This window comes from Ammodytes marinus (genome assembly GCF_949987685.1).
Source record: "Ammodytes marinus genome assembly, chromosome: 6".
In the NCBI taxonomy this organism is placed as follows: Eukaryota; Metazoa; Chordata; class Actinopteri; order Uranoscopiformes; family Ammodytidae; genus Ammodytes; species Ammodytes marinus.
In genome coordinates this window covers 23,440,496-23,466,221 of record NC_137235.1, presented here as the reverse complement: position 1 = coordinate 23,466,221, position 25,726 = coordinate 23,440,496, and the positions used below count along the sequence as shown (strand labels likewise).

General features: G+C 41.1%; 2 protein-coding genes across 2 annotated transcripts; one reads left to right on the top strand and one right to left on the bottom strand.

The window, feature by feature from the left end:
* Positions 1-934: 934 nt before the first annotated feature.
* Positions 935-12,227, top strand: tmc5 (transmembrane channel like 5; the record flags this gene model as incomplete). The annotated part of the gene is made up of 20 exons (XM_080028850.1): positions 935-1,011; positions 1,573-1,772; positions 2,075-2,152; positions 3,553-3,669; positions 3,815-3,917; positions 4,276-4,357; positions 4,494-4,754; positions 5,360-5,502; positions 5,685-5,829; positions 6,155-6,307; positions 6,698-6,861; positions 8,465-8,540; positions 8,659-8,756; positions 8,859-8,954; positions 9,091-9,166; positions 10,078-10,211; positions 10,357-10,536; positions 11,233-11,311; positions 11,472-11,564; positions 11,649-12,227. The coding sequence occupies 20 exons, from the start codon at positions 935-937 to the stop codon at positions 12,225-12,227; spliced, it is 2,934 nt and encodes a 977-aa protein (XP_079884976.1).
* Positions 12,228-14,606: 2,379 nt separating this feature from the next.
* LOC307252415 (germ cell-specific gene 1-like protein) lies at positions 14,607-25,146 on the bottom strand (the record flags this gene model as incomplete). Its single annotated transcript, XM_080030079.1, has 5 exons — positions 14,607-14,901; positions 16,638-16,749; positions 17,435-17,587; positions 22,279-22,326; positions 24,858-25,146. The coding sequence occupies 5 exons, from the start codon at positions 25,144-25,146 to the stop codon at positions 14,607-14,609; spliced, it is 897 nt and encodes a 298-aa protein (XP_079886205.1).
* Between the last annotated feature and the right edge of the window lie 580 nt (positions 25,147-25,726).

Sequence of the window (25,726 nt, the reverse complement as noted above, 5' to 3'; positions counted from 1 at the left end):
CTGTCTATCTGTCTGTCTGTCTGTCTGTCTGTCTGTCTTACTACAGTATATATCATTGTTCTGCCAATCAAGTTTCAGCCTGAGGGGTTATAATTATCTTGGATTTGTCCACATGGGAGTTGCATAGCCTATTCGGAGGCAGTGGACTTTTACCTTTATGGGTTAGTTCAGCACACACTTCCTGGTAGCCTGACACTTTTATTTCTATTTCACTGAAGGTGGTTCTCAGGCTGATTCAAGGGTCAGTCCCTTTTTCTGCAACTCTACGGCATTTTGTCAGGACTTCCTTCTTTGTATTCTATCGCATTCACAACACATTGACTAGGTAAGCAGGGAAATGTTTCCTCTCTTTTTCAATAGAGCGGAGTATAGTTTATGAAGATTATGACACAATTGCACACTTTATTTGTTGTTGGGCTGTATGAGGTTTTTCGTTCATAATTGTATTGTCGTTTTGACTGTTATGCAGATTGTCCTAAACTGCTTTTCGTGCCATCCTTCAGTGACTCTGTGTGAGAACCACACACAGCAATAGGCTACTACCAGTGTTGCCTGGAAACCAAACCTACTGTTTCAATTAATGATGAACAGATGAGGACGGGACCAAGAGATTAAATGACACATTGCCGGCCTCCCCTGACAATGTAGCTAGCTGTCTCTGAGGACAGAAAGGCACTTGGCCTCGACATGTGATTCTACTTGTTTTAGTCATATTAAAGTTGACTTATACCTGGCACCTGCTGCCTAAATACAACACATAACCCATGACCCATTTCCGTGCGTGTTTTTCTTTATTCAAATGAGCAAGTTTTTTCTTTTTATAGAGCACGTTACTTAAAGAGTACTATGCAAACATCAACATATTGAAGCGCGGCTGTGACAGAGTGGGCTGGTATTTCCAAAGAAGAGTGGTAGGATCTACTTGAAGGACTTCATGACAAGCTACAGCAACGGAGGAGGACTCTTCAACCCGGCCTACCATGACAGTGAAACTCTGGAGATTGATAGAAGGTTGGTGGTAATAGTTTTACCTTCCAATGTGCATCACTGAATCATTTGTCCTGTGGAGAAAAATGTGAGCTTCTTGTATATTTAATGTATCAAAAAGTGGCTTTGAGTGTGTTACTTTAATCTCTAAGGACTCTTACTGTGTGCTGTGGAAAGAATGTACAAGATGTTCTCAAGTGTGTGAATAGGATTTGTATCTTCTTGCCAGGCCTAATTATTTGGAGTAAGAACCTCTAGGTTGAAAAGTTTAAAGCATTACAGGCAATTACATTCCTCCATCTCCCTCTCTGAGGTTTACAGAAACCTAATCTTCCACTTCCTTGTGGGATATCAAATCTTTGAAAAATTACCCAAATGAGAAACACATCATTCCTGTGTAGCAGCCATATCTGAGACAGTTGTTTAATTACAGATTACAACCATGTCGTTATCGTGACTTGCAATTCAAGTTCCTTTTTTCTTGAACCGATAACTTAGGTGTCATCGAAACAAGCTTATACAACCCTCAATGATATGCAGTTTATCTTGGCACATTTTTTTATTGATCTCTTCTGCTCTCTCCAGGTCTACTAGCAAACCCCACCATGCCAACCCCTATGCCAGGGACAGGGCAGAGCCACAGTACTCGCTGACCGCTCAGACCAGCAGGGATCATGCTGTGGGGAGAATGGGCTCACAGGAGGAGAGCTGGAGGGGGAGAGAGAGCATCCCCATGGGGCCCGTCTCAACGCTCCCCGGGGGGCCCACAAGGCAGCATGACCTCAGTGAGTGACCAAGCTAAATGTTAGTTAGTTAGATTTCGTATTTGACACGGACAATTACAAAATTACACTGGACCAACCAGATGCGTTGTGATATTTCTCGGAACCTGTTCACATAAGACAAGTTGAATATAAAGTTGAATATTTGAATAGAATGATCCCTAGAACAATTTTAAGTCTGTGTATTTTGATGTCTATGCCTTGCATCATAGAGAAAATGGTGGTGACTGTACTTGGGTTGCTAAGTGACACTTCTGTTGATACTTGTACTCTGTCTCCTTGTCAACTTTCTTTTGTATATTCAGATCACAGTACGTTTCAAATCCCCCTCGACTCCGGCTATGATCGATCGCGTTCCACTCGACTTCCCTCTTCAATGTCAGGTACTGCTTGAACATAAATAATAGTTTATTTTCACGGTCAGAGTTTTCATAGTTATTTCAAGATCTCACTGCTGCTATGGTATCGCTAAAGTAAGCACACACACACACACACACACACACACACACACACACACACACACACACACACACACACACACACACACACACACACACACACACACACACACACACACACACACACACACACACACACACACACACACACACACACACACACACACACACACACACACACACACACACAAATACAAATACACAATGGTGTTTTACAGGACTGCAATTTGAAAACCTGTTGACCTGGATCATCAATCAATGAAACAATATCCGACTGGGTAATAATTAATGGAAGCCACACACAAATAAATTAAAACAGGGGGAATAGGACTGTTTTCTTAATCTGAAGGACATAAGCTAAAGGTTGGGTGCAGTGTCAGTTATGTCACTTTAACTATAAATCCTTGTGCAATTTCTGATCATATCTTTAGCTTTCAGTTTATTTATTTTTAGGCATGAAGATACACTTTTAAATGGGCAAACCAGCACAGATTATTTAGTTGGGAATTAGCTTCAAACAATCACTTTTTGCTCCAGATGAATTGTGTTATCTTTGGCGATACCTTCACCTAGGGCCATCAAAACAATCCAAATATACATTTATTTTTGAAAAAAATCCTGTTAAGGAAAAGACATTCCTATCAGGTTAAGATCAAGGAAGATCAAGTTTCACATTGAATTCCATGCTTATCAGAACATGCTAGCATTGTAAACATAGCTGTTAAACATCAGCATTTTAGCATGGTTTATGTTGAGAATATTAGCATACTAAGCTTTACTTTTGCTCAAAGCATCACTGTGTACACACAGTCTCCCAGAGCCACAGGCCCAGCTGTAAACTCTTATTTACATTTACAGGCTGTATTGTGCATTATCGTACTTACTACCTATCAATAGTTACTATAGCAACACAGTTACTGCTGACAAAGTGTCAAGGGCTGTTGCACTAAATGCTACAGTATCAAAGGTTAATCAGGAGCTCACATAATGGACGGACAGTAGTATCACCTACATTAGCACTTACTGAACTGTAAATTGCACTGCTATCAGCTGTACTTCGAATCAGTGCATTTACGGTTGGTAATGCACTGTAGATAACCAGGAAAGTACAAAGAGTGTAAAGTAAGTCTCTGTGATGGGAGAGTAAATGTTAAAATATGTGATCAGCTGCAGGTGGTAGCCTACATTTAAAAATGCTAACCCTTGATTTCCATCCTGTATTTCCAATTTGCTCCATGAGTTTGCTTTTAACCATGAAGCCCAAATAAACAATGACTTGCGATGAGAAAAACAAAGCATTCTTCTCTCCCTGTTTGTGGATCCAGGTAACATGACAATGAGATGGAGGGGAGCAACATTGAGAGGGATGAGCATGTTTCCCAACGCCGATCCCACACGTCTAGCTCTCACAGAGGACGCCATCAGGAACGAGATGGAGAATGGTAAGAGCCTGTGACCCATTTTTCTAAGAAAATTATACCAATACCTTTATGTTATACCTATGGAATAATGTGCATTGTAAAGTGTGACATCCGGTCTGAATGGTATTATGAAAACAGGGATGTGTTGTCATCTTGTGTGTGACAGAGGAACAGAACCTGGTCAAGGAACTGGTCGCCATGTCGACACTAGACCGAGTGCGGGCCATTCGGGACCTTCCAATGAGCTTTGAAGAGAAGAAGCATATCAGGTGAGTTTGAGGTGATACACTTCCTTGTCAGTGTCTTTTGTAGGCACCGGGTTAACCATTACACCCTGCCGGGAACCATAAAACAAGGATTCTAAAAAGCAAATACAAGATGATACTGTGTTGGTGCAATATACTGTAGGTCACTGGAAGAAAAGTTACAGACGTTTGAGCAAACACACAAATACACTGCTCTCATGTTTCAGGGTATATGACACAAGATACTATTAAAATCTTAGTCCAAAGGTCTCTCGGTGTCATTCTGGCAAAATCTTCTCATTTATCTGTGGATATCGATTTTTAAGGTAGGCCTACTGACGTCTTTATAACAACAAACGATGTTCTAAATTACCCTCCACAGGAGCCAAGTACTGGCATTCAAGTCCACTAAGAGATCCCGCAAGTTCACGTGGTTTGCAGATTGCTCTGAGAGTGTGTCACTGGTGAGTGTTTCCTCAGTCTTAAAACAATCATTTGCTGCAACTCAAAGTTTAAACAATCCATTTTGAGTACAGCCGCCCGTGTTATTCACAACCTATGCTTTTTATGCTATACCTGTCAACCACCTGTTCTCTGCAGTCTTTACGCAGGTTTGGCTACGCCATCAGGTCAGCCAGGCAGACCCTGGAGCTGTGGCAAGGCATCATGAAAGAGATCGGTGGCAAGTTTGGCACCAGCGTCCTCTCCTATTTCCTCTTCCTCAAGTGGCTGCTCATGTTCAACATTTTCTCCTTCCTGGTCAACTTTGGCTTCATCACCATCCCACTGCTCGTTTACAACCCCTACCCTAACATACCTGCCAATGTCAGCTTCAAAGGACTGGAGCTACTGACTGGGGCTGTAAGTCAAGGCTCTTATCACACCACATACCCTTTGACTTATTGTAAAGACCCCAACCGTCCAAATGATCCCTGATGTATATTTGTATTGTATAATGTATTATATAATAATTTATATTTACGATTGATGAAATTAATATGTGAAAAAATTTTTTTTGTGTTAAAGAACTGACAAATAAACTCTGCAGTTCCCTCAGCAGCTCACCTCAGTGTTTCACCGTTTAACATTGTATTATTTTGGCATCATGGTCTAAAACTTTAGACTTTGATGGCTCAATCTTATTAATGCTCTCAATAGCGTCTTTTTCTATTTGCATGAACATAGTGGAGCATTTTGTAGCTATATAGCCATACTGTTTGCTGGGGAGTTGGTGGAGACCAAAACAGAGTTAAAAGAGAGTGAACATTGGACTTTTCTTATATAGGCTATATATTTTGTTATATTTTCTTAGGTGCAAATGAATGCTAATGTTGCTCTGAGTCTGGCAGATGTGACGATTAGCTTACTATGTCATTATGCTGCTCATTGTGCTGCTCTTAAGGGCCTAAAGATCAATGCATGTAGGCGTCCTCTGATGTACAGTACATGTGTTTTGTTTTCTGCAGGGCTACTTTCAGCACACCGTCATGTACTACGGGGGCTACAGCAATGAAACCCTGGTGGGTCTGGTGGACTACAACATGCAGCTGGCCTATTTCTTCACCATTACAGTCTACATGGTCCTGTGTGGAATTGCACTTATCTTCAGGTTCGTCGACTCATCTACATTTCTATAGAATATTCCCCATAACATTTGATGTGATCATGAGATTTTGGTTACATTGTACATTTCCTTGAATTAACCCTTATCATTTTCTTTCATGTAATCAGTAGTTTGTTAGTTCTAAAAGTATGTTACCCTTATTTTTATCTGTCTCTATCCTCTCGCAGCATGGCCAGTTCTTTCCAGAAAAACTACGTACTTGCAGACCCGGCTTCAAAAGGTGCATGGCAGCTTCTGTGCAGCTGGGATTTTAACATAACCAATGAGAGAGCGGTGAGACAGCGCAAGAGCAATCTACGTGTCCAACTCAAGGTGACTGTTCCTGTGTTATGAACCCACTTTTGTCAATGAAGAACTCTAAATGACATGTTTGATATATTAACAGTGGGCAACTGTGGCTCAGGTGGTTGAGCGGCCAATGATCAAAGGGTTGGCGGTTCGATCCCCGCCCTGCCACTTGTTACATGGGGATTTAGCCTACCTGTATAAATAAAGTTTTTTTCATAAAAAAAGTGCACTCATTTATTTTATTGCAAAATGATATTTTCACAATAAGGGAACATTTCAAAGTTGAATTCCTGTTTAAAACACCTCAAGATGTTCATGGCCAATGTTTGTCCTCTTGCCACCTTTTCAGGAGTCTTTGTCAGAGAAGGCCCAGACAGAGCTGCTAACTCGCTCTGAAAAGCTCAAGCACTTTGGGATTCATCTGGGTGCCTGGTCCCTTTCCACCACTTTGGCAATTGGCTGTGGAGCTAGCATCTATTATCTCTCCCAATATGAAAAGGAGGTATGCCTATACTAGTCAATATTTATGATAATAAGTCTAATTGATAAATTGGAATAATAGTTTTTATTGGATTTTGGCTGCAGAGAACAGTAACATGTTTTTTTGTTTATCCTTCTGGAAAATGTCATTCTTGTACTCCCATCAAAAACAATGAGAGAAAAAAATGTCACACAGTGCCAGATTCCTTTGTAATGCATGTGCATGTAATAATACTCGGCGGCTGGGTAAATGGTTTGGTCTTTAAAATTCCTTATCAGCATGCGTCATAAGCCTACAGCTTACTGACAGTAATGCTTGAAGCCATTTACCGGCAGCACAGGGTTTTGATTCATTTGGTTTCACAGTCATCCAGCGCTATCTTAATCTGACCTCCATCTGTTATCTTTATAGCAAGCAACAGATGGCGACTGGTCTCTGCTCCAGGAGGCAGAAACACTTCTGGTCCCCTTTGTGGTGTCTCTGATGAACCTGGTGGTGCCACTCTTCTTCTCCCTCTTCAACAAGTTTGAGCAGTACTCCAGCCAGCGCAAACAGATCTACGCTCTGATAGTCAGGTCAGATAGCAGGGACTTTAGTTTCTATTAAGGAGAGATACACTACACTAATGGACATTAAGATGAAGGAATGTATTTCAGAAATAGCTTGACATTTGGGCAAATACACTTATTCACTTCCTTGTTGAGTGACAAGAGGATAAAAGCAATACCTCTCTCATTTCTGTTTTATCAGCACCCAATAAGCTAAGCTTAGCCTTGCTTAAGACTGAAAATGGGGGATATAGCTATCCTAGTTCTATTTGAAGTGGACAAAAATGCATACCAGCCCTGTTTAGTTTGTTTAATCAGCAGCACAAAAGCTGAAGTGAAAATAACAACAGCTGGTTTTGTAATGTTAGCAGACTGTTCCATGAACTATTCTCCAGGTTACCACGTTCTTATGTTGCACTGGTTGAACAAACTAGATATAATGTGTTAGTTAGTGAGATAAAAGGTTCAGTAAGCGGAATGGTCAGTTTAGCTAACTTCCTGTCACTGACTGCAGTTAGCAGTCCCCTCCCTCGTCCCCACGTCACCACCAAGCCCCAACCTCAGCGATTTTTACCAGCATCCAATAAGGAAGTGACCACAACTGTAGTAACCAGTAAGTGCCACTGGGGGGTGGTACCAAGACTGAGCCATTTTTCTTTGACTCACTTGTTAGACAGGCCGTTTTCAAAGTCTTATTAAACCTATTTACAGCCTGGTCCACAAAACCATTTTAGTCTGTATGTTTAGGTCATATCTCCATGACAACACTGAGGGGGGTGCATTTTTTTGGACCACGCTAGTTTTTATTCTTTTGGAGGTTAAAATTTATTGAGTGACAGCTCTCCGCCCGTTGTCCCTCACTTTGCCTCGGAGGTATACGTCAGCTATCTCCCTCCCCCCGACGTGAGGCGGAGTAAAAATCTCACAAAATGGCGACGCGCACAAACCAGGATTATTGGATGCCGTGTGAATAACTGAGGTCAGCCCGGATGCTACATCCATATTATTTACTGTCTATGGTCACCACATTAATGCACTGCGGTCTTCAAGCAGGGAGTTATCTAGCATCATCTCAGATAAGTAAGTGTGATAAAACATGATGAAAACCATCAAAACAGACATTTGGAAGGATTTTTACCTGCTCCGCTATTGTAGGCGCCTAAACATTCACCCATCTGTCGCTCTGCGCGTGCACCGGCAGTGAGACGGGTGACGGTTTGTAGCGTTCTCTCTTCTGATTGGATATCAATTTCGGGATCCCGGAAAAGTTTATTTGACGAATACATGCAGAGCGGGTGACTGAGAGATCGGCTTTATAAAACGTGCACACTATGTAAGTGATCACTGTCTGAATAAAGACCGATTTAACACTTATATTAACATAAATAAATCGCTTACTTCACCTTTAAGAGGTGCTGTTTACCTTTTGTCAGAGCCAGGCTAACTATTCCCCTGTTTCTTGCCTTAATGCTAAGCTAAGCGGCTGCTGGCCCATGCTTCATATTTGGCGAACCACATAAGAGTGGTATCGTCTCATCTCATCCAGGGCAAGAAAACAAATAAGGGTATTTTGCCAAAATGTCAAACTCTTTCTTTGAGAATCACTAATGTTTGAAATCTTTTTCCACAGAAATGTGTTACTCAAGATGTCCATTCTGGCGGTCTTGTGTTATTACTGGATGAACGTGGTGGCTGAGAGGTTTTCGGTATGTTTGACATGGGATAAACCCTTCATCTCCATATTTAAGCACGCCAATATTAGTTTAAGTAGTATACATCTGAATGTGTGGACAATCATCCTTGAACTTATTGTGTTCTTCACAGTGTTGGGAGTCCATGGTTGGGCAGGCTTTGTACCGTCTGGTCATTGTGGATTTCCTTTTTCTAATGTTGGGATCTTTCTTTGGAGAGTTTATCAGCAAGTGAGTTACGCACTTTTCGCTTTGTTTGTATTCTCCACAACCATAAAAATTAAGAACGTTTAACTTCGGATTGAATTCATGCTTCTAAGTTCTCTCTAACAGGGTGATCGGGACGAGGTTTCTACCCAGTCTGGGCGTTCCAGAGTTTGACGTAGCCAGGAATGTCTTCGAACTCATCAACGCACAGACTCTGGCCTGGTAAGAACACCATATTCAACACTTACTATAGAGTCTAACACCTCAATGGAATTAAAAGAAGCACTCGTGTATTCTCTCCAGGTCTCAGTGCTAATTTACTAATACAAGTAAATAATCGTGTGTTTTCTCTCCACAGGATCGGTATCTACTTCTCTCCTCTACTGCCTGTCATCCAGATTGTCAAATTTTTCATCTTGTTTTACGTTAAGAAGGTAAACTTCAGGCCTATGAGGTTTAGAGAGGCCTTGGTGATTGTAAAGTGAACTGCCGTGACGACACACTGCCTTAGCCAAATACAATTCCATCGCTGCCCCGTGTGCTGTTTTAGGCTCATGTGACCCGTATTTGTGCACCTGCTTCAATAATTAATTGAAATCCTTTCATCACATTGAGATGCTTTCATTGGTGTTATGGAAAAGTACGGGAAGGGTGGTGGATTTATGGCCTAAACCTTTTTGGTAGCATTGAAGTGGGCAAGACTAACCAATCCCAGAAGAGTAAATGAAGTCGATACTGTTGGTAATTTGACCCAGGCTGGATCTGGTGTTGTTGAATGTTTAATGAGCGTGCTGAATGACCTTTGAAGCAATGCTATTCACAGCTCTAATGAGAACTTCATGTTTTCCAATATGGAGTGAAGTAAATAGGATGTTTAGGCTGAAATGAGCTCAGGCCTTTGTAAACTTTAGGAATATTTGGATAAGGTTTGTGTAGAGCCTATTAACCGACTCTACATTAGCCTTGTTTGGTGCGGTGTGGGAGAACTCATCGTACGCTTGTTCTGTGGTGCCAATAATAAATGTCCGATACCTCCTTCTCTTTTGAGTGCTGTGACCCATTTATTTGAACACCGTAGCAAATATTCCATTTCCATTCTTGTAAGGTATAGTTAATTAATTTCCATCAATTGGTACAGAGCAAACAAATATGGTGACACGCTTTACCCAAAATACACACACCTGGCCGTGCCCGGTGATTACCTATATGCTTTCAGTTGAGCCCAAAGCTCCACCCAGTGGTCACACACAAAACTATATGTCATCAAATAAAACAAAAAAAGGAGTAGCATAATGGCTCCAACAGTTTGTTCAAGTGTGTGTTTGTTTTGTTCCCACTTCCCCAGGTCAGCCTCACCCAGAACTGCCAGCCTCCGCGGCGGTCGGGCAGAGCAGCTCAGATGCAAACCATATTCATCGCCCTCCTCTTCTTCCCTAGCTTTGTGGGAGCCCTGTCCATGGTGGCGTACACTGCCTTTAGGTAAGGGGACCTGACCTATTTTGAAATAAAAGTTGTTTGCAAGGTCATTGTCTTCAAACCAAAGTTATAATACCATCTCTTGACCCAAATTCAACACTTACACCAAACCTCTTTCTTGTTTTGTCCACCTTTTCCTACTCTGTAGTCTGACTCCCTCAAAGCAGTGTGGTCCTTTTCGGGGACTCGACAATACCTTTAGTGTGGTTGGACTGTGGATAGATGGTCTGGAGAAGGGGCAGGTTTCTAGTTCCCAATGGATTGTGTGGATCTACCAAAAAGTCATCCGAAGTGAAATCTTCTACTTTCTCATCACTCTCATCATCATGTAAGGGGATCGTGCAGTTGCTATATTGTGCTTGTTCTAAGTGTGTTAGATTGACGCATATGCAATCCAGTGGTGAATCTGTTTTCACCACTGAATTCCGAACACATTTTCACTCATTCTGGACCTAGAGACACACAAATGGATGCAATGTATTTTTTTCGTTGTTTGCTACTAAAAAGTTACTCTTGCGGTGTAAAAAAAAAACAATCTCTATTTTGTAGCTGTTTCGGGGCTTTCGATCACATCACAAGCTGAAATTGAATGTTGATTTATATGCCAGAATTCAGTTTCTAGGCTGTAATGACGTTATACGCAGCAAAAGAATATAAGCCATATTTGAATTGTGCAAAATGTTTCTTGTTGATTGGAATGAAAGGTCAAGGCAAGGATCTAAACAAAAATGGACTATTACTATAGGTGTGATCATTGACTTTAAGGTTAGTTGGAAAGTTAAGCATCAGTCTGCACATCAGTGAATCGGTCATAAAGGTAATCAAGGCACTCATCCCTTACCAAACAGTCACAATGTGTTATTGCTGACGCTCGCTGATATTTATTTAACTATTTTAACATAGATTGATACAGACTGGAACAATGTGAGCATACAGTGTGTGTGTGTGTGTGTGTGTGTCAACACTGTGTGTGTCCTATGTCCATGCTATTTTGTCATGTATATTATTATTTTTTCCCACCCAGGGTCATCATATACGTATTCTGGCAAGTCACTAAGGGCCGCAAGCTGCTTATTGTTCACCTGAGACAACAGATTGTTAATGTGAGTATGTTTTTTAAAATGATAGTTGGTGTACACTTTGTATGCCTGTTTATCCCTGGGTTGCATTTGAAAGTAATGTTTCCTGTCTATGAATTTAGCCCTAGTTTCCTTCTCTCTTATTCTGCATTCTCCATCTTCTATTTTATTTTATTGTCACCAGGAAGGCAAAGACAAGTCTTTCTTGTTAGAAAAGCTCCAGAACCTTCAGAAATCGCAGCCTAACAAAAAATCCAATCCGAAGAAAGATAAAAAGGTTGGTTGTTTGCAATGATTCTATCTTAACGAATAACCTTTCCACCATGATCGTTTATTAACCTCGCTGCATGTTTTTCTCCAGCCCAACAGCCGTCGTTCAAACGACCACCCTCTGGTTGCTCAGTCCAACTCAAACGCCATGGTCCAGGCTCTGCTGGCTCGCCAGCGGCAGGAGGAGCAGGAGGAGAGAGGACGCACCTCCACCTCCAGTGCTCTGGCTCAGGCTATGTTGGCCCGGCAGAGAGCTGATGACAACCAGGATGTAGAATCTTACCAAACGCCAGATAACCACTCTTCATCATCTTCCAGCGCTGTCACACAAGCCATGCAGGCCAGACAGAAGGCCCAGGCTCAGGAGAGGAGCGGTTACTACAGCACAACAGGTTACTCTCCTGAAAACCCAGTCAACACATCCAGCGCCGTGGCACAGGCCATGCAAGCCAGACATCGAGCTCAAGACGCAGACGACCAGCCGTCTACAATGAGTGTCATGATGCAGGTCATGCAAGCCAGGCAGAGAGCGGAGGAGGAAGAAGACAGGAATCAATGGGTCCAGCCCGCTCCTCTACAACAGCCAGCTCCCACAGGCTCCAGCAGTGCTCTCATACAGGCCATGTTGGCCCGGCAACAGGCCCAGAACGAGTACGATGACGGTTACTGAGCCAAAAAGGGGGTCTGACTTTACCTTACCGTGGGGAGGAACAGAGCTGAGCAGAACATTATGTACTGTATATCTATGAGATGATGGAAATCGCACTTGTCAGGTGGATATGAATTAGCATCAGTCCAGGAAATGGGGAGATCTCTCCAGAACGGCATCTCATTCAGTCCTGCTGTAGCCCACATGCAAAAGAACAAAGTACAAAGATAGCTACTGTAGCATGGCTAGGAGAGTACAGTTCCACCTATTTAAGCACTTTTTTTTTACAAATATATCTTAATGTTTCTATAAAACCATTTATGATAAATAAGTACTATATAAATACAACACAAAAGGTCTGATTTTGTGCCATTTGTAGTATAATTTGTGTACCAAAAACACAATTTGTTAATACTGTGTATTTTCTCTGGTGAAATGTGGACGAACACAAGATACAAATAAAAGAACCTCTAAACTGCATTCATCACAACCCAAACTATTAAAGGTGCTGTAAGCGGAATGGTTCTTTTAGCTAACTTCCTGTCAGTTACTGCAGTTAGCAGTCCCCTCGCTCGTCCCTACGTCACCACATTAATGCACTGCGGTCTTCAAGCACCGAGTTATCTAGCATCATCTCAGATCCATAAGTGTGATAAAACATGATAAAAACCATCAAAACAGACATTGGGAAGGATTTTTAACTGCTCCGCCATTGTAGGCGCATAAACATTCACCCATCTGTTGCTCTGGTGTGCACCGGCAGTGAGACCATGAGTGAGAAGGGTGTCGGTTTGTAGCGTTCTCTCTTGTGATTGGATAACATTTTCGGGATCCTCCAATAAGTTTATTTGCCGATTACATGCAGAGCAGCTGACTAAGAGATCGGCTTTATGAAACGCGCACATTATGTAAGTGATCACTGTATGAATAAAGAGCAATTTAACACTTATATTAACATAAATAAACCGCTTACTTCACCTTTAATTCCTAAAATAAGCCAGTGACAATACAGTCGCTATTAGTTGACTTGAAAGTTACTTTGCAAACACATGCTCTGTTCATACAACACTGCCCTCTGTAGGTATTATATATACAATGCCACAGATGCATGCTGTACATACACAGACAGAGTGGTTAAGGTTCTTCACACAATGACTCACACTTTGTTTGTCTTTTCTGCCTTATCTTTGAATGAAGTTGAAAGACGACCTCCCCTCTAGTTGAAATGAAGTAACCAGAACCAGAGCACATTTTGAGGGGACTTTAATATCCAGCATAAGAATTGAGTATTTATTTGTTCTCCAAACAAAGCAGAAACATCAAATGAAAATGACACTGTCGTGGACATGTGTGACTCATAGATAACTCCTATCGTGCCACTAAAAGTGGTCATCAGGGCTTTCATGGTACAAAGGTTTATGTTATATGTTTCTGTGCAATACTTCCACATATTGTTCACACTAGTTTTATGAAACGAAAATGATACACAATTTCCAATAAACAGTCTGTGTACAAAAATACTGCACTTACAACTACACAACTTATTTATATGTAGGCACATGACATGTTATTATTTATAGCTTGATTTTAAGCTTATTATGATCCTATCTTTGCAATAATGTATTGATTGACTGAAACATGTTTGAAAAGGCTATCAGCATCTGAGAGACCCTTACTCAATTTATATGATCATTCTAAACGCTTTATTTTAAAGGTCACATATTGTGCTAATTTTCAGGTTCAAAATTGTAATGTGGGTTTCTACAAGTGAAAAAAAAGTTTTATTTCTCACATTGCCATTGCTAAATATACTTCCGGAGCTTAAAGTCTTCCAAAAAATGGTCTGATTGGCCCTGAATCTAACTATCGGTTAGAATCTAACTGCTGGTTAGATTGAGGGGTCTCTGGGGGTGTGCTTATCACAGGTGGAGGTGGTGCCAATTAGTAGGTTGGTAATGGGGGGCGTGGCTTATCCCCTTGTGACGTCATAAGGGGAGAGAAATCTGACTTGGGTTTTGAACACAGGTTTTCAGAACAAGAGAAAAAGAGGGAGGGTTGTTTATTCGCATACTTTGGGAATTTCTTGTCACACCGGGGTATCCATTTTAAGGTTGAAAAACCATGACAAAAGTTAATTTTGCATAATAGGTGACCTTTAAATGTACATTAAGGTGGGTTACACAAACAGAGAAAGCTCCACCATCCATGAGATTAGTCCACTTTCTCCTTCTATGTGACTTGAAGCTCCTTGACAACCGATGCCGACAACACACCCACAATTAAGGCAGTTTGATGTGGCATAAAAATCCTTCGAAGTGAACCCCAAGCAGATATAAACAACAGCGAATCCATCCGTCAAGTTGACAAAAAAAAAAAAACACCCACCGAGATGGCTCCCGCTCAGCACTGTTCTTCCCCTAAAGAATCTGCAGTGTCACTCAGGTCCAGTGAGTCAGCAGGTATGGGAGTTTTCCTGCCACTGCTTGGGGTCTGGCTGGAATAAACCTCCACAGATTTGGAGATGGAGTGCACGGAGCGATCCCTGTAGTACCCGAAGGCCTCCCGTGCGTTCTCCTCGCGGATGCTTTGCTCGAAGGTCTTGCGTTTGTGTCGGAACTCAATGACGGTCTTGGTATAGGAGTTTAGGGTGGTGACTGATGCGCCCATGCAGCATGTGAAGGAGGCCCAGGCCATGCTGATAGAAAAAACCAAACAAATATGATTTATAGGTGCAGTGTGTAGTTGAGGTGTATACATGAGAGTGTCATACATGAGAGCAGCGCGTACGTCACTTCACTGGCGTAAATACGGCCACGCCCCCTTCTGGGTGAAACACTATCGACACCAATGGAAAAACATACTGTAGGTCCATCATGCCTAAAAGATGCTGTGTGGTTTACTGAACGTCGAACAACAAGAACTATTTCAAATTTAAGATTCACTTTAATTTCATCAAGAAGAAAGGACACTTAAGAGAAGAGATAATAATAGATATCAGGGTATGAAACCTCTGGACATTGAGTCGGCTCAGTGGTTCAATCGTCCACCGGCAGACTGAAAGGACATCATTACCTTATACTTTCAGTTTCTCTAAATATTGTCGCCGATCGTCGGTCTCCAAGGACACCATGTCATTAATTAGCTGTCTGGCCATCTTGTTTGGGCTACTTGAAGATATAAAATCAAACAGTATTCTTATTTTTTTGATCTGATCGGCAAAAACCTCAGAATTTGTATTGACCGCCAGTCAACTGAGATGCGGATGTTTTCACCCAGAAAGGGGCAGAGCTATGACGTAGAGGTGTTCGTTGCTCTGCTGTATCTAGTGGTGAAAGATTAGATCTAGATTACAATGCTCTGTCTCCACCCCTCCTGCTCGGAGAATTTACAGAAGCTACGGTGGCCTTCAAGGACAGGAAGCTTGCGAATAAAAATGGCATTATCCACCACCGCCTGAAGTCGTAACAATCCAAATTGCATTTTGCCCTCAACATTTGTGTTTGCAAAGAGAAGTGTCAACCCCTTTAAATCCTTCTGCTGCCCCTAAAACTGACTGGCCACATGTGAAATCAGACATTCAAATCACTGACTCGTGAACTTTTCATGCAGGTTAGTTAATTCCCACAAGATATCAAGAATTGTTTTGCCGCCACAACGTATTTTCGGCATACTATGCATATTGTAAAGGATTGAAATATTATCCCCTTATGCAATTCCAATCACGTCTGTATTGGGGCTTTGGACACCAAAGCCTAATCCTGCCATAACATGAGGGCTTTGAGCTTTTTTTCATTACAGACAGTGATGCTGGGGAGAGGTGACAGCATAGATTCTACTGACTGGATTTTAATGGGTGAGTTGACTTCTTTTTTTTTTAAATATATGTGTTGGTTTATTGATAGTGCAGAGAGACAGGGGTGAAATGGGGAAGAGAGGGGAGTGACATGCAGAGAACGACCGCGGGCGGGAATCGAACCCGGGTCTGCTGCTGGGCCCGGCCAGGGGTGGGGACGCCCTACCAACTGAGCTAAGGGTGCCCCCCTTGAGTTGACTTCTTAAAGGTGGAGTCAGCATTTCATTGAGAATGCTTGTGGTCAAATTTGTTTGGGTGAAATTCAGTGAATATCTCACAGCTACCTGTCCGTACTGTGCGTGTGCTGAAAAGAAAATCTAGTGTTTTCAGCCTAGGCATGTTGCTGGCTACGGTGGGCCCCCTTCGTACCCTTTGTTTACATACCTGTTTACAGAGCCTAGGCTGTGTATTTGCACCATATTTCTTTTCAGCACTCACAGTACGGACAGATCGTGATGGGATATTCACTGATTATGACAAAAAGGGATTTTGTCAACTTTAATTGATAGATCATTCATCCATATGATATTGGTATGTGTGTGAGTTTTGAGTTGTGTTGTTGGATAGTGGAGACATACAGGAAGGACCAGCCGTAGTCCCAGTTGTAGGGCCTCCAATCAGGTGGTCCGAGGCTCACAGTCACCTGGAAGACCTGTGTGTACATCACATGAGCCACCATGCCAAGGAGACCTGAAAGAGAATGCGTGGTCTAGTTAGTTGGAGGCATGACCTGTGGTTCAAGAACAACATTTCGTTCAGAAATAGGCAGAGTTCTTTCTGAGAGTGCAGACTTTCAGTAAAGCCTGCTACTGCCCACACACATACACATGACATAACTTTATGCCAGTCTTGATGGCCTTGAATCCCCATCCAAACAGTTTGCGTTGGTTTACTCTGAAATGCTCTGAGCTGTTTTGCACCCAGTTAACCATTAATCTGGCACTGAAAGAAACTAAAAGCATTTCTTGGCAACATCACTCATTCTGTTATTTCAGTCAGTCAGTCATAGGTGTTGGGATGTATTTACATGAAAACTAAAGGGACAGCTGAATACCTTGTGACAACATGCCATTTTCCCTGAGTGCTTCTCTTTTTTCCTCTTCTAAATTAATTTGTGTGAATGTGGATAGTTAGCCTGCTATCGGTGTGTCAATGGTAACGTGGGAATGGGAACATGTCTCCCTTGTAAAATAGTGTACGGTCTCAATGGGATTTACCTGTATAAATAAAAGGTTAAAAAAAAATCATCCAGCAAATAACCTTGGTTTGGCTATCTTTGCCTTCTTATTATGAGAAATGATGTAATATTGAGTCACAAGTCACAACAACACACACCATTTCAGTTGATAACAAATACACTTTTCTTACAAAATACCTGAGAGCACAGTGAAGATTGCTGCGAAGGCATTGAGCTTGAGTCCGTCAATGACGTTGCTGGAGTGGACCAGGTCTAAACACATCAGGCTGAAGCCCACCACCAGCAGAACAATGTACAGCATCTCAGAGACCAGCGACAGCCATAGCATTCCTGCAAAATGGGCACATTGAATTATTATAACTTTATTATTATTAAATATGATCAGTATGCTTTATATATAATAACTCCATAGTCGTCCTCATTACAGAGTGTAGGTGCACGTCGTGTATGTCAAAGCCAGCCACACCAGCATGCTTGCCATTATTTTGATGATAAAAAGTTGCTTCATGTCTTTTTAAGACAGTAACATAGGACGATTTAGTAAGATGGGACAATAATAACAGTGAGCTATGAATAATCATCCAGTCTACTCCAGACCTATCTCATTCCGCTCTCAATGAACCAAGCAGAGCATGATTGCATCACCGGTGTAGTTCCTCTGTCTTGCTCTTTAAACACTTTGCGTAGTGACAGGAAGGGAAAACGACTGTGTCATCAACACAGCTGAATGCATTACTACATATGTGTCTCCATGGTTTCCCATTAAAAGGCCAATGCTCAAAAGGAAAGTTAGGCGATTATTTCATTTGAGAACTTGCAGAAGCAGAACAACCATGATACTTTATCATTTATAAATGTATGTAATCTATGTTCTCTATTAGCTCAGTGCATAACATTAATATTAATGCTTGATACCATACATCACCGGGGGGGGTAGAATTGCTTAGAAAATGCATGTGTAACTTAAACACTTGTTAGTTCTAGATCAGGGGTGTCAAACTCATTTTCACAAAGGGCCGAATTACGACATGATAATCACACGAAGGGCCAGACATGTCGCTTACTGACATGCCTTCTTTTTATTCCAAAAATCAAACAACATATCTAGGTATATAACCTGCGTACATACGGGGCATAGGCTAGGTTTCGTTTACATATTTTGGGGGACAAATTATAGGTGGGGGGTATGGGGGTGCTCCCCCAGAAATGTTTGTGCGTCAAACACTTAATTTCCTGTATTCTGGTAGATGTTTCTGTTTTCTGTGCCTGTTCTGCATCAATTTATTGTGGAAATGTCTTTATTTTTCTAAAGGAAAAGACAACATTCAGGTTCCTGGTGAAACAATTATAAAGGACTAGAATGCAGTAAGGCTCTCAGGCATCCTGGATTGAGCGACAATATGTTTTCTCTTGGATTTTTCAAAACTTTCTGCACTTTCAAAACATATTGTTACTAGAATTATTTCATCAAACTACCCAAGTGTTTGAATAATTGAAACTGAGTCAGGCCTTCTTGGAAGCAGGTGAATTTACTTGCAAACAGCATGCAAGGGTCAAACAACATGTATCACAAATGGGCTTACATGATTGAATACATCGAATGAACAGTGTACAGAGATTATATGTCCGAGAAATGTGTAGGCGTATACACTCGGTTTGTGTGTCCAGCCCGTTTTGCTGGCGAAAGCAGAAACATTTTAATTAGGCAGATATTCCCAGAAATTCATCTCAGCTGGTGTTATCCTTCATACAATGTCTGATAACAGAATATGGGGAGTGAAACTACTGTGCACATGAATGCGTCATACCTCTGTATGTGCCAAAATCTTATTAGGCAGTTTCTTCTTCAAGGCTAAACAACAACTTGTAGCAAAAACCCTTTGGAGTTGTCAGGTTTACTGAGACAAAGTTCAATAGGCAGAAAGCATGTATTGTGCATTAAAATATTATACAATAAAGCAAACTAAATTCTGTTAACATTCCACCCTTTTTATAATATTTAATGCAACTTTTTGCAACACTTCAAAGCAAAAGGGCAAAGCATATGAGTAAATATATTTCAGTCAAGCAGAATAATATCAAGTACATCAACATCACAGTTGTGAAAATGCAAGTTTGTGTACTGGTGCAACATTGTTTATGTACAGTTTCATAGAGGACAGTCTTTTGCGGAAGCCAGGGAACAGGAACCTAGGTCGTCTTGATGGTCAACAAGTCCCTTTTGTGGCATTCTGACGCAAAGTGTCCTTCATATCACAGTCACTGGGGGAATGGTTAGGTATTACCATAACCTATTCAGATTGTTCCTCAGTGTCCAATTGTCCTTATTGAAGCATGGTCAGCTTCGTCTTCTCCTTGCATCTGAAACAGAATGAATTTGAGCAGTAACATGTTCTCAAAAGAAATGCTCATCATTCTGCCAGGGTTGTTTCTAAAATATCATCCTATCCATTTTGCTTGCTCTAGATGTCACAATTAACGCACAACAACATTTTAGGATAGGTTTGATTTCATTCTTCAGTTCACATGTTTTGTCTGTGTTTGGGCAGCATTCAAGCACACACAGGCAGGCAAGCCCTCCCTTTTCTGAATGGGACTGAATCACACACACACATTCTCCATGTGCTCTCTCCTTCTCTCTTTTCAAACATGCATTTCATCTATCATATAACACATTATGATCACATTGTTCAGCACACAAATCCCTTTTAACTTGTAGTTCAAATCAAAAGCATTGAATAATTCTTTTTAGTGAACATTTTCATAAAAAGAACACAAAAGGACGCTTTTTGTAAGTTTATGCTGGGACTTCAAATGACTGACTGCACCTTTAATTTTTAAGGTTTACTATGGGGCTTGGATTGGCGAGATATTTAGCTCTAAACTTTAAAGCGTTTAGCAATTTAGTCAGAACTCTGGTCATCTTTAGGAGACAAGCATTTTATAACCCATCATAACAGCATAACAATTGTATGCACACTTACAAAACCTTCTATCTCCCTTCCCCTACATACTTTTTCTTTCTTTATAACATCCATAAACAATCAGTTCCAAACAATCTTTTTCCTCTTACACTTTCAACAACATTCTCTTATTCCTCTCCTTGGCCACCACCTTTCTCTTTACTGTTCACGATGGGGGCTTGGATCAAATGTAAAGTCAGATATTTGATCATATGTAAGAGGGGCAGTTGCTTACAAGTAATTTAATTTTTTTTAAATGTAAAATCTAATCAATTTAACAGGACGAACACCCCTATTCCCTCCAATTGATTAACAAAATTCACCAATTTAAAACTAGAACACCCTATGTGATGTATTCTAAATAAAACTAATAAATCTACTCAGCAGATGTAGACTATCGACAAACATAACAAAACAAAACAAATCAGCTGTTAATATTCACCTGATTTCAAGAAAGCCTCGACTCGCTCAGTTTTGGCTCTGGATTCCGTCACCCCTCCTCCGTCCAAGTCGAGTCTGCTGACGGCCTCTCCCTGTAGCAACGGGCTGGAGGTCTTCTGTGGAGAGTCCCAGACTCCCCCGTCTTCACGTGCAGGCTCTTCTTGTCCAGAGAAGAGGATGTTGGATCCGGCTCGAAGGACCATTTGTTACTAGAATTATTTCATCAAACTACCCAAGTGTTTGAATAATTGAAACTGAGTCAGGCCTTCTTGGAAGCAGGTGAATTTACTTGCAAACAGCATGCAAGGGTCAAACAACATGTATCACAAATGGGCTTACATGATTGAATACATCGAATGAACAGTGTACAGAGATTATATGTCCGAGAAATGTGTAGGCGTATACACTCGGTTTGTGTGTCCAGCCCGTTTTGCTGGCGAAAGCAGAAACATTTTAATTAGGCAGATATTCCCAGAAATTCATCTCAGCTGGTGTTATCCTTCATACAATGTCTGATAACAGAATATGGGGAGTGAAACTACTGTGCACATGAATGCGTCATACCTCTGTATGTGCCAAAATCTTATTAGGCAGTTTCTTCTTCAAGGCTAAACAACAACTTGTAGCAAAAACCCTTTGGAGTTGTCAGGTTTACTGAGACAAAGTTCAATAGGCAGAAAGCATGTATTGTGCATTAAAATATTATACAATAAAGCAAACTAAATTCTGTTAACACATATCACGTTTTTTTATTTTATTTTTTTATAGGAATCATGACCCAGCACCAGTGTTAACTATTTATGACACTTTACATTGGTAATGAAATGCAAAGCCACCATTGGAAATGAAAGGGGTGGGCTATCTAACGTTAGCTAGTGAGCTATATTGTAACTTGAGGCAAAAGATAATGTTAGCATTCATCCTTAGATAGTTGACACAATCAATCATCATATTAGCATGCTATTTAGCCACATAGATTGGCCTATTTACAGCCATTAGAAAACTGACATCTTTTCTTCAATGCAAGTTCATCAATTCATGGCTTAAAATCCTGAGCTGTGGAACTTTCAGCAGACATTCCTAGTGGTAAGCTGTGCGAGTGTCCTAACGGTTGGGAGCGTGTGCGACGTGCGGATATGGCACAGGCTCCGCATGAGAGAGAAGAAATAAATAAAAAATCATATATTTTTTTTTCCCGCGGGCCGAATTTAATGGAATTACTGAATTGGTTCGCGGGCCAGATTAGATATTGAAACGGGCCAGATTTGGCCCGCGGGCCAGAGTTTGACACCCCTGTTCTAGAGTACTGCGCTGCCTCAATATCAATCTGTGCTCATAGCCAAGTCTGTGTTCTTCCATAATTCAATAAACCTAATATACAGTACCAGTCTATCTTCTTGCTAATATTTCGACCAAGGCCTCTAGCAGAATGGGTTTGACAGAATGATATGTAGGGAATGGTTTAGAAAATCAGCATTAATCAACTCATGTTTGGATGTATGGGAAAAAAAAGATATTTGAGCAGCACTTATGAATAAAGTAATCTCTCTTGTCGACAAGTTTGATTGAACCTGTGATCATAGTAAGACCAACTGACGGTGTTCAGCAGACACTCACCTTTTTCTGAAGGAGGAGCCAAGTCAATGAAGCTTCGGCACATCTCACCTGCAGCAGAAAAAAACAGCACATTGTTAAGCCTATTATACCATCATGTTGAATTCACTATTCGTCAGAAATAAGCAAGTTATGTGATCGTGGATGAATTTGGAAGAAGCAAGGTCAGAGGGGACGGGGTTTTGGATTAACAAACAAGACCGAATATATCAGTACATGAATACTGAACTGATACAGGCTTTGGCCCCAAATCTTAATCCGTCTTTAATTCCTGATTTTCAGGTGTGTTTCACTGGAACGGCTCAGATGAGAGCTGAGGCTTGTGCTTTTCCCCTCTCTTTTTTGGTAATATTTTGTTTTCTAAATTTTAAATTTTATTTTGTATTTCACTCAAGGTTTTTGTGTACAAAATTACATCAAATGAAATGCTGTAAATGCTTTGTACACACTAGACATTGTGTCATTAACAACAACAACAACAAAACTCTAACTATTGAAGTACACATCATTTGCAAAGAATGACCAATAACAAAATAGAAAAAGAGTATTCTGAAAAATAGAACTGTAACACTCATGCTCACAGACTGTGAGAAGTAATGAGAACCTCTGTCCATTTAACAAACAGCCAATCAGCAGACGACCCTTTAACCCATTGATGACTATGGCAATCTAGGATGCATGTCCTTAATGCCTGAGGGTTTTCTGAAAAAATAGTACGAATTGTCAAGTCTACCAAAACCTTAATATCTAAGCCTGTGTAGCACATAGAAACATGAAATAAAATACATTTAAAAGTTAAGGGTCACAGGTTTTATTTAAACATGCTCCCTTAGCGCTTACACACCAACAAATTTTTCTAAAAATCGTCAAAATTAGATGGGGGAAGAAAAAAAAAATAATAATATAAAATATTTAGTGTGATTTTCGTCAGTAGCCTATAGTGGACCTTGATTCTGCGCACCAAACGCCACTAACTGTTCTGTAATACACTATCGCTGACACAGCCGGCTTATTTTTTTAAATTATTTTGTTTTATTTTTTATTTTTTTGATTGATGTGATTTTTGGCAAACCACACAACTTTTGGGTGGTCACGTGGTCTTAAAAAATCAACAAAACCCACCTCATGTGTATTTGAACCAATGACAGTGCATTCTATGCTGCGCATGCCATGAAAATTAGATAAAGTAACAATGCTGCACGATGCAGCATCAGGCAGGAGAGGCAATGTGGCATCGCGCAGCAGCCGTCATCAATGGGTTAAGACGTCACAGTCCTACACACGTCATGTTGTCCCTCTGTCGAGTAGAGAGTGTGTCGCTGGATTGGTTCAGCGTTGAACACTTTAATCAGGTAGATGAAGGGTGGTGGTGGTAACATCTGCTTTGAGGGAAAACTCATCAAGCCCCCCCCGTTACATAACCCTTTATTAACCCAAGCTGTCTAACACCCGCTCTCGATAGTACAGTCACTTGATGAGAGAGAGACATGTGCTAGCAATCCCGTGAGCGTCTGGAATAATCTCAATGTGTGGTCAATTTCGTAGTCTTGCGGGCATCATACCAATCAATTCATTATTATCACAGTTAGTTAGAGGATGACGTTGACGTGTTTTACTGAGTTTGCAGATGGATTCTGGGAATGCTTGATCACACAGACATTTAACCCAAAGTGCTCTGGACTATTCGGGCCGCCTTTCTGACACATCTCATCTCATCTGCCCCCATTGAGCCTCTTGTTATCACATGACTTTACTCCAGTATGACTCAATTCCTTTTCCATATTTCCGAGTGAAGAAACAAAGCTTTCTGGTCTGAGAACAATACTGAATTCACTTTTAAATTTTTGTTATACCTCAGACTAAAATGCCCATCTGCTGCTGTTTTCGTTGCAGGTGAAACTAATTAAAGCAATTTAACCACATTCCAGACATTTGATAAGTAGGCTAAACAGATATTAATGGAGAGCGATTGTCCTGCAAAGGCTGCACTAGTCATGAAATGGAACAATTTACTAAGAGCAACCAATCTCCATCTGAATAGACTGTTCCATTATTACTAGCCTACTGAGTGACTGAAAAGTGACACACTTACGTTTTTGAAATATGAACATTAAGTCACCTGTTGCGAAGCCAAGACAATAGGCTCCTACCTGTTGAAGTAAGCTATAAACTGTGATGATGGTGACAATAAACTAGTCTGTAACAATCAAAACAAAGGATAGACTATGTGCAATGGAAGGAGTTAATAGCCTACAAGGAAGAAATGCAAATTAGATGTTAAAAACAATTGTTAGCTCCAAACTTGATGTATGTTCTTTCAAAATAGATTTAAGAATCAATAAAAAGGTATGGAAAAAATTTGGAAGCAAAGAAAATACTTTTTCATAATTTCCTCCTCCTATTTCATATCCTACAATCCACTGTGACAGTAGACACAAATCAGTTACAAAGCTAAACATCTCGGTCAGCAACACATATCTTTGAAAATAAGATACACTTAGGCTAATAAAATGCCTCACTGGCCATCAATTAATCGTGACAGAAGTGTAAAGCTAAGCCAGCCACACACCCTCTCCTCTTACTTTCATCGTGGATGTTTTCCTCGCATGAGAACCAGATGCCGGTGTGGAACTGTCTGAATAGGAACCTGTCGTCCCCCGTCTCCCAGCTGTACACCACTTTGTTCGGGTCCGTCTCGTTCACCCCGTAGTCTATACACTGGTGTGTCCGCAGCTTGCTGCACTTTGGCTTGGGGACTCTTTGCGTCCCCACGCACCAGTAAGTCGTTATGAACGCGGTAATGGAGAAACACAGGGCGAATAAGTTCAGGCTAACCGACATGAGGGCCCTGCATCTTCGAGACGTCTTCATTGTCCGCGAGGAGGAGGATGCTGCTGCGCGCGCAAGACCGAAAAGTAGAGTGGTTGCACGAGCCCCGACTAATATCCAAACACACCTGGTGAGATACAGTTCCCATTAGGCTCCGTGCATTTACCAAACATCTCTGCTGGCGAGCATCCCAACACTGATCAGACAGTGTCACAATGTCATCATTAGATTAGACCTTTTCACCAGTGTCCAGCCTAAACGAGGTCACGTTGTCAAAGGATTTGACGCCTGCTGGCAACAAGTGAGTGGGATATATGCTCATGATGCGCACTCTCTCTCTCTCTCTCTCTCTCTCTCTCTCTCTCTCTCTCTCTCTCTCTCTCTCTCTCTCTCTCTCTATCATAGTAGGACTAGACTAGAGGCTGGTGTTATCACCATGGTCGGATTAATCAATTTGGGGCCCAACGTGAAGACAGGTGTATACTAGTCCTATAAATAGATGGATAACTTTAGACAAATAGACAACTTTATTGTCATTGTACATCCGAACAAAATGTTGTTCCAATTGGCTCAAATAAAATGCGTATAGATAAAAACATATAAATATTATAACAACAAAAGG